The following is a 10157-nucleotide window of genomic DNA, read 5'->3' on the forward strand; positions in this document are numbered from 1 at the left end:
GGACGGACAATGAGGTGGGAGTTTTTGGTGTATAACAGTTTTTGATGTAAAGTTGCATATTCGAGTGTGAAAATGTAGACTGAGAATCAAGCCAAAACAAATATGGCGAACAGCTTCAAATATAAGAAAACATAAATAAAGAAGTAACTATTTAAAGAGTTTAATTGCAAAATTTGCATGTTTGCATGTTTTTTAGTATGTTATCATATTTTTATTGACAGTTAATTAGTTAACAACCCAACTGCAATTTGACATGATTTTTTTTTTTTTTTAGTGAATTTTATGATTTTTTTTATTATCTGTTTGCAAATGAACTCTTCATATAAAGTAATACATTTGTTGATGGCTTTGCTTTGTTGAATGCGTCACATGACTGTGTTACATGACTAAAAATCCGTTATCGTTTTTAAAAGACTTTTTCACAGTCACACAACAACAAACGGCATTTTCAAATTTATCCACTTTGGAGAGCGATTTCAAAAAGCTTTGTTTTTGTTGACAAAAATGCTCTCTCATATGGACGGAAGGCCAAAACAGAGATAAAAATGTGTTTTCAATTGAAACGTATTAGTGTTGACAAAGCCTTACATTTTAGGAAGCATGAAATTGTTTCTAAGGAACAGACATGAAATAAATTAACAATAACAATAGCATCTGTATCTTTATTCCAGAGTACGTGTGATCCAGTAGTGAATCACTCTGAATCAATTAGTCACACAGTCAGCGTCCCGCTGCAGACCACCCTGGGCACCCTCGAGGAGATAGCCTGCTGAGTGCATTAACTCTCAACACCACCAGGGGGAGCCAGGAATTCTGCCTCTCGCTCCTTAAAGACAGACTTAGGACCCAAGGGGCCAAGAAAAGGGAAAAAAGAAAAGGGGTAAAGTCTCTTTTTCTTTCAAACTTTCAAAACTCGTGATATCATATGGCGCAAACAAGACAACCCGAAGCCAATGAGCTTCTTTCGCAACACAAGGACCTCAGCGTTTCTCACAAACACCATCTGTTTGATCTGGACTCATGAAGGAAACCCGAAGCTTGTGGACGACAACCGCTTGTAAACAAAAACACGAGCATGTGGGGAACTGCAAACGCACAAGGCCAAGGCCTCAGTGTGCTCTCGTGTTCAGCCTGGCCACCATTTTGAAGTCTACTGCCAAAACACTGTAAATTATTAACCACAGAAAATGTTGTGAAACTGTTCTAACTGTGCATGTGTCAATTTCATTCGTTACAAAATGGTTTTCTCAATCGTCGTCCTCTGGCACACAGAGACCGTACTGCCTTCTTGTGCTGTTTGTTTGCTATGTGTTTCTTCATTTGAATTGGCTTGTTTAGGTATCAATGATGCATCATAAAACCAAAAGCATTTACCTTTTTTACTTCATTTTTAGCAGAGCCTAAAAAACTAGAATTTTCCATTTTGACCCTCAAGCTAGATACCTGATGTGATCCTCCATACACCCGATTAAGGCTGTCATTGTTGAGAGACACATTAAAAGCACTTTTCAATGATAAAAGGATGTTCATGCTGCCATATACCTGACCATCTTTTAACAGGAATATCGCAGACATGAAGAATTTAGAGATTTATCATTGTCTTTGTCCATCTCATGAGTCCAGCTCTTCATGTGTGCTGAAGTTTGTAACACTATAATTGTTATCTGATATTTACTACCGTGCCACAGTGTTTTTTGATAATGGACCATAGCCAGTTTAAAGGTGTGGTTGTGTTTCTTTTGCTCTAAAGGTAAGGTTCTTTTCTCATGAGTATATACATGAGCTGACCCATTCCTCCTTTAATTTGTACAGTATTTGAGCCACAACTCATTAACCGAGGGACAAAATATTCTTGCAGAACATTCGTTGGTTAGTCCCGGGTGAGGAGAGCGAGCTTGTACCCTGATTGCATTTCTCCAAAACACGCTCCACCTCAATATTCAATATAGTAATAACAACCGGCATGAAATTAGCCACGAATAAAAGCTTGTCAAAGCTTGTAGCTTGTGAGTATTTTGAACAAATTGTTGTGGGACACAAAGTCCCCTCACAGAGTACCGCAGTCACACTGCACATTTGTTGACAAGCTCCTGAATCTTACAAATAAATAAATAAAAACATATTGGATTTGTTTAATAAACACGGGCTTTTATCAGAATTCCAAACATGACCCTGGGAATTCTTGTCCAATTTTGTTATTTTGACCTTAGAGAGTATGCAAATACCAGTCATAAATATCCATGTGAAGCTATTTTTGTACCTAATGTCTAATAATGCAAAATCTAAAATCAAGATTATTATTAAAATTAGAAACACTTTTTGCCACATGGATTAGAATAATGAATGTGTTGCAGTACCTGTTGTTTGTGGCACGTGACTGAGCCATGTTGTTGTGTTAATGCAAACACACGTTGCTTAATGTTGTTACATTTCGTTCTATGAAAACAGCGCTGGGTGGTACATGCAGATATCCTGTCTGGAAACTCTTCTGATTTGTGAAGTATGCTATCTGTGACAATGTACATTTTGTAACAATAGACCAGTTTTGTTTGTCAGGATACAATTTGCAGTTTCATCAAATGTAATGGACCGTGGAGGATAAAAAACTCTTATCTTTATTGGTTATAAATTGTGATCATTTTTAGACCTGTAACAAAGATAAATCTGTAAGCCTCACAGGGTTTCAAGCAAGTGCAGAAGAAAAAAATCAAACCTACAGCATCAGTGTAAAACGCACTCGACAACGAACGGTTATGTGAAAACCTCCATAATGTCAAATAACTTTAGAAGACGTTCTTGCCATGTGGAAAAAAACAACACCAGAGGGGAGTCACATCACCTTTGCTATTTTCTCATTAGTAGAAACCAGACAGGTTGATGGTTTCTAACCCCAAGGGTATTTGCTGCAGTACCTCAGACTTTAGAGATGAAAACAATAAAAGCTAAATGGATTACAACTTCTATATCTTTGCCTGGTTTTTCTATCTTTCTTTTGTTCCGTTTGTGTTCATTATATATTTCCTGTTAGCTTTAGGATAGAGACTTGGAAAGGAAAGCTTTTTATAAATACAGTATTTGTCTCCCAGATCTCAATGATAACCTTCTAATGTAATGAAAATGTTCTTTTACTTTTCCTTTATTATTGTTTGTCTCTCAGTTACATGGTTGCTTTTCATCATGCGCATGTGCATAAACATGAATACGTGCCTCTGTTTTCAGTAACAAACGACAAAAAAAATTTTTGACAGCGTGTTATTACTTGTGCCTTTATGCAGTAAAGAAAAAAGAGATGACAAATGCAAGAAACTCGATTTCGCTAAATAAAAACACATTCATTTTCACCCTCCTTATGCATAGACACAAACAAACATGAAGACAAAAGAGCTGTGTCACGGCCTTGGTCTGGTCGGGGTATCATCTGCACGTGGGTTGTGTTGTTGTTGTTGTCGAGCACGTGGAAAGCCGCTGGCTGACCGCGTGCTCGGTGTCTGCGTATTTCACCCCGCCCTCGTGTCTCCTTAGGCTTTCCCGCACTGGTGATTTTCCACTCCGCACCTACACGGCTGCTGACACGTTACTCATTAAGCACTCGTTCCCGTAATTACCCCACACCTGCCAACCTTTTCCATCTCATTATGTTTCCCCTTATATTCCCTCAGTGTCTCTTGTCTGATCGTTGCTTGTTTTAGCCTGTTTCAGACTGCCACAGACGTATAGCTGCGGCTCGTCTGTATAAGTTTTGTTTCCTAGTCGTGTCATAGTTTTGGATATCGCCTTGTCTGGTCAAGTAAAGTTTCTCTCTCCTACTACTCCATCCGTATTCCTGTTTTCCCGGCAGCTCTCGTTGGCGTTCACCTCTACCGCATTCGAGCGCAGGCAGCTACCCACAGGCGGAGTCCGGAATTCTCTCCTCGTCGTGGCCGTCCTCCAGATCCTCAGCACGGGTCCCGGGCCGAGTGAGGTCCCCAGACACTTCTTTCCAAGTCTTATTGTCGGAGACCTCTCCTCTGCCCGAGTCGCCGTGTGCAACCCTTCTGGGGACTCTTGTTCTTACCACCACGGACAGCACGTTCGTGGTTGGGTTATTTCCTATTGACTGTTTTTTCCCCTAATAAATACCTTCGGATTTCACCGCACTTGGGTCGTTCTGTGTTATTGCCATGACAAGCTGCCTTTGAGCTCAGAGATAATGCATTGAAGTGAGGCCATTTATTTCTGAAAAAAAAAATTCTGCCCACTCCGATATACTTTATTCAAACTTATATTACAACACTTACAAAATTGTGGAGTCTGAATAAAAATAGGCCTTTTGAGGTCGCATGCCCGTCAATAGTTTTATATAAAATGTAAATATGTGCAGTTTGTCACAGTTTACAGTGTTTTTTTGACAGTCATCATTTTTGAAAGTACCACCTGTCCATTCCGAGATATACTCTACACGAACGATCATGACTGAGTAAAAAAACAAATGAGTTCTTGTCAAACTGCATGATGTCATCCAACTTTTAACTGTATGGCATATACATTACCCCCCCCAGTTTTTACAGTGATTTTACATCCATTCCATCATAAAAGTAGTCATTTCATCAGTCATTTTCCCACAAAAATACCACGGATGTTTGTAGCGCATTGTTTCTAACATTCGGCAGGTCTATGTAATCCACTTGTTGCTGTTGTTTATTGCCTCTGAGAGGTTACTGGTTAACTGAGTGGCGAATACCCTGAAGATGGGGTGCCTGCACTGTAAGCATAACAAGGCCTGGGGACATCAATGGTATTTTCAAACGACTGCTTTAACCGAGGACCAACAGCTCTAATGAAGAATGTGCCATCAGTGTCAACCAATCACAATTTCTCCCCGCTGACAAACAACAATCTCAACATGAGGTATTTACAGTGACTCATGCACAAAGGTTTATTCTGAAGTCTTTCCAGCCAATGGATTCGCATAAATGTTAAAGAAATATTGCATATTAAAAACAAGTGGCGCTTTATTGACAAACAAACCAGGCTGCCATTCCAAGCAGTTATTGTGCTTTTAAACAGATTAACTTTTAATTAACAATTTTGTACAATTTAAAACAAATTCCTTAATTTAATCCGGAATATTCTTTAAATGGAAAGAGAAATGATCTCTGATGTCCTCCACCAATATTTGTGATTTATGATGTGACAGTATTGTAACAATATCATCAGTTCTTAGCACTCAGTAAGAGACCCATTTGAAAGATTTAAAGGCACAGATCTCTCATTTAAATTAATTGTCCTATTTCCTTGGAAACTGATGACATAATGTACATAATCTGTAGAAAATATGATGTCTGTCCTTAAGCCCCCGAGGCTAAATACAACAGATATACGTACAGAGAAAACATTCAGCAGGAGATAATTTGTCTAAATGCTTAAACGATGACACAAAGCTTTTTCCCGGCACAGCTGTCATGTACAGAATGCACATTTTTAGCAAAAATCAGCTGGTTAGAATTTAGCACACAAACTTAACAAGAAAAGGTCACCTGTTTGTATGACTAGCCACTGTACTCTACCAAAAAAAGTTTATTTAGAAAGAGAAGGTTTATATTGTACACTTTTATAAGAAAACTCTTTAAAGGTTTCAGTTGTAACACTTTATATCAGGTTATATAAATAGGGTTATTATAGGGTAATATAGGGTATCAGTTCCCTAAAGAAGAGAATAAGTTACTTTTTTACCGTATCAGCTAACAAAAGTCAGAGTCAGTATTTTAAGAGGGCATCTCTCAAATTGTTTGGGAATTGTTGCAATTTTGTCTCACTCACTGCCACAAAATACTTTTCCTTTCGCCTTTATGTTTCACATTATACAACTGATCAGCATACACTGTAAAAAAATTCAAGTTGTTTCAATGTATTATTATTTAGTAACTAGTTCCACAGAAATTTTACATTCACTCAATTTCTGTCCCCAAAGAGTTACTTGAATTGTTATTTTTTAGTTGGCCCAAACTTGACTCAAATATTAACAAGTGCTAGCTCAACTAGTTTTATAGTTCATTCAACTAAAGTTTTTTAATTAGTTTAATATTTGAAAACATACAGCAACAATTCTGTCAATTAAAATTTAAGTATTTACCTCACGTTTTATCTGTCACTTCAATTAATTCTTATTATTTGGGAATTTTAACTAGAAAAACCTGTGAAACTTATAATTGCACATTGGGGTTGTTACCAAAAGATATTGACTGTAATCTTTCAAGTCACAAAATGTAAACCACACAAATAAGCCAAGACATAGCTTTTAATTCATAACAATTACTTCTCATATAGACTGAACATACTGTACATGATTAAGTGCTCATTAACTGCCATTTGAAATACAACAGCAAACTTATTTGCTGAACTACAAAAAAGGCCTATTGAAAAAATTGACGCAAAACATAGGTATTTTGAGTTTGTGAATTCCTGTGGAGAAAATCACTTGCTGCCCTCCATGGATGCATGGCTATATCTGTAGTCTGCAATAAAGAAAACATAGGTTAAAATATACAAATGAATTTATTTGAGAACAGTGTGCATGTGTGCCTCATCTACGTTAGGCTTGTTAGTATAGCATTTAACTCATCCTGACATCACCTCTTCTGGATTGATACGTCCTGATCAGATCTTTAGCACGGACTTCCAAGGCTTTGTGGAAAGTTGAGTGCAGATTCCTCCAGTGATTCTTTTTAATTCGGCATAGACCTGAAAATAACATTGGAAAACAAGGGAAAACCTGAAGGAATAATTCACAAGTTCTCAAATAAATTACTCAACCTCATGCCTTAGTTGAATCAACTGCGCCTACAAAAACACACAAAACAAGCCCATGTTACCCTAATATAACTTATTACTATTTTTAACAATACGTTTAATAGATTTCAGTCAGTCGCATCGAAATGGAGCAACATAACGTACACAACTTGGCTTATGAGAGAAAAAGCACACGCATATCTTAACTTTAAATATATATATATCATAAAACACGCCAAAATGACATTTAAAACCTTCATTATACAGATTTAAACATTGCGTGTTATTAATTACCAGGGTGAGACTTTGTTCCATTGACTAAAATTTAATTTCCATCAGACATACAACGTAAACACTTAGGCCTATATCTTAACTAAAGCTTTACTTTCCCTCGGACACTTATCATATAACACACCCTTATATATATCTCCACAAAAGCGTGGAATATTTGCGTCTTTGTCAATTAATTTAGTCAATAATTAACATTTATTTACTGCCACTTACCTGACGTGAACTTGAGAAAACAGCTGCCCGACTTGAAATCCCCCAACCCAGTCACAACACAACACGAGGGTAGCAGAATTCTATGGGTAGCATAAATTGACAGAACACCAGCAGTTATGTGCGGATTGATACCGAATGATCAGTGATCCTTCCAACTAAAGACATCTTAAATTCAATAGCATATACATCTAAATATATATATATACACTATTTTCTGGATTTGAAAATAACCCTTCGTTTAATGTTTTTAAAATGTAAAATCTAACTTGTCTGCCTAACTAAGCCTGAACAAGAATATTGGTTCAACTTGTATATTTTTGCCCTTCCAACATTTAATTAATTGCCGTTTTTACAGTGTACAATATGACATCAAAGTGCTGTGAAATGCTATAAGTGCTATGATTTTGATACTTCGATGTCATACATATCAATGTGGTGTTAGTGGTGTCTGAAGCAACTTTTGTTAAGTCTTGACTTTGATTACTCATTTATGGGTCAATGACATGACATGCATATTTATGTGTCCGGGAGCATTATTTCTTTTTAAAATAACTTGATACATTTACATACATATTTAGGGATCTATTGACAGAAAATTATATATATTATACATAACTATGTGTTCAGAGGTGGAATTCATCATGTTGTTTCTACAGTAGTCCTAAACGGACAAACTGCTTTGCGTTTCGTAAATATGTTATCTCCTTCAGCAAAGAAGCGAAAACATGGCGACATCTTAGTTCTGTGTCAGCCACCGTAGTGCATCGAAAGGGAGGGGTGGAGTGAGCCGTTGGTTGCAATTCACAACCTCACCGCTAGATGTCGCTAAATTTCATACACTGGATCTTTAAATAGTAAATAGTTTGGTTGAGAACTTGGTTGTGCAATCTGACAATTTTTGAATTGGGAAGTGAAAAAACAAGAATTTCTTAAAAACTATTTTAGAAACTTCTAGCACTAACTACTCTTAACTACCTTTAGAATTTCAAACATGATTAACAAATATAGGCTATTCTTTAATGCTGTGTGAATTTATGCAAAGTTTCATGCTCATTGCATTTTAATAGGTTGTACTGTCTGTGATGCTGTTTTATAAAAAATGCATAATCAGATCTGATGCAAGTTCAATTTAATTGACGTCCATTAAGCTAATAGCAAAGCCTCAGGGTAAGGCATACATTTGAATAATTTCAAATAACTGCTACATTATGGAAAATCTTTCAGAGTTTGGAGTCTGCAAAAGCAAAAACTAAGTTAGAAGGTCTCTCCAGACTGCACAGAAAAATGGCGAAGAAAATACCTCAACACTGCAATAACAGTTGCTCTCTGACATTTGGTGAGCATAAATAAAAGTAGATTTAAACAACCTATACTTTTTCTAAACATTATTAATGTTGCCGTTTTGCAATGTTATCAGCAGTACCTCATATTGATACACAATGCAGTGTGGTGTAAATGAGTGTGCTGTTAGACGCATACTAGACAGAAGGCTCAACAGATGAATGAGAGAACTGGGTAATGAGTCTCTGCGCTGAGATGGATGTCTATTTTCCATATTCAACACAGATATGTGTAGGGAAGTGCTTGTCGGAGGATTGAGCTTTCCGTCTGCCTATTCTTAAAATGTGACGTTATGGCATTATAATTCAGTGCTACTAACAGACATCCATTTCTGTCAGGACTTCCATACTAATGAGATCAATTGCCACCAATTTTAATTGTTCTTTCTTTTCTTTTTTCTTTTTTGCCAGCTGTCTGATATAGGGCAAGCGTAATGTTCTAGGACTTAATTGCTAGAGAGGGAGAACAAGGCAGAGAAGGGATTTACTTCAAAGGAGCTTTCTGTTACCAAACAAATAACACTTCTTCCCCACACAATCAAACAAATGTCAATTAGCAAGCGTCCCATCCCCCCAGCCCAATTAATAAGTGGATGGTATTCTATCACACATATGTCGCTGCTCAGAGACCTGTGAAATAAAGCTGCTGACAGATAGCCGAGGTTTCAAAGTGTCGGGCCTTCTGTCTGGTTTCCAATTAAAGACCGTGATCCTCTAATAAAATAATAATAAGCAAATAATAAGCAGTTGTTACACTCGTGGCGTTGTGTTTATTTGAAAGCTTGGATTTCTGCTGGAATAAAAGACTGAAGACTTTTTGAGTTCCAAATTAAATTTGGCAATGGAAGAACCCTGTCTGTTGATGTCTATGCTACTTTGCTCATATAATAAACTCAATGATTCACCCAAGTGTCATACTGTAGGTAACAGATTTGGGATTGAATTTGAGTAATTTCAGCTGTTCTTATTGAGGACGAAACCTGCAAAAACTATAAATAAATAAATGCAGAAATAAATGCACATATTGCTGTTAAAATAAGTAAACAAATTATTAAATGTTTGAGAAGCTAAACCCAAAGTATCTTTCATTTATTTCTTTGTGTAGTTCCTTATTAATTTTTTCCTCAACACAACATGTTAATGAGAGGACGTCGATCATGCATCGGTGGGCGGGTCTTGCCAGCGCAATGCGCATTAACTTCAGGCTAGATGTTGCCAAGAAGCATGAAATCTAAAGCATAAAATTCTGAAAACACGACAGGACGATATAAACAGACAACCCAAGCTTACAACATATACAGACAGACAACATACGGACGCCCAGACACACACAATGACACTTGCATGTCTTATGAGTGGAGCAACCTGTTCTAGCTACTGTTCTTTTCTGACTACAACAGGATATAAAGCCATGTCACGCGTAGCTGTTAACTGACCTAATTCGTGTAAACATGCATTTATAGCGCTGCACTATGTTATGAATGCATGTTTTAAATTGTGGTTTTTTCTTAAAAGCAGTCACAATGTAATGATCATAGCGTGCTC

The 10157-nt window shown here is 37.0% G+C and overlaps 1 protein-coding gene across 3 annotated transcripts in view; it reads left to right on the plus strand.

The window, feature by feature from the left end:
* asic2 (acid-sensing (proton-gated) ion channel 2) overlaps positions 1-2955 on the plus strand; it is a 330404-nt gene extending 327449 nt beyond the window's left edge. For all 3 annotated transcript variants that reach the window (XM_057347073.1, XM_057347074.1, XM_057347072.1), the window contains exon 11: positions 672-2955. In XM_057347073.1, coding sequence (XP_057203056.1) covers positions 672-773 — 102 coding nt within the window. In that variant the 3' untranslated portion in view covers positions 774-2955. The remainder of the gene's footprint in view (positions 1-671) is intronic.
* Positions 2956-10157: the final 7202 nt, after the last annotated feature.

This window comes from Triplophysa rosa, linkage group LG11, assembly GCF_024868665.1.
Source record: "Triplophysa rosa linkage group LG11, Trosa_1v2, whole genome shotgun sequence".
NCBI lineage: Eukaryota > Metazoa > Chordata > Actinopteri > Cypriniformes > Nemacheilidae > Triplophysa > Triplophysa rosa.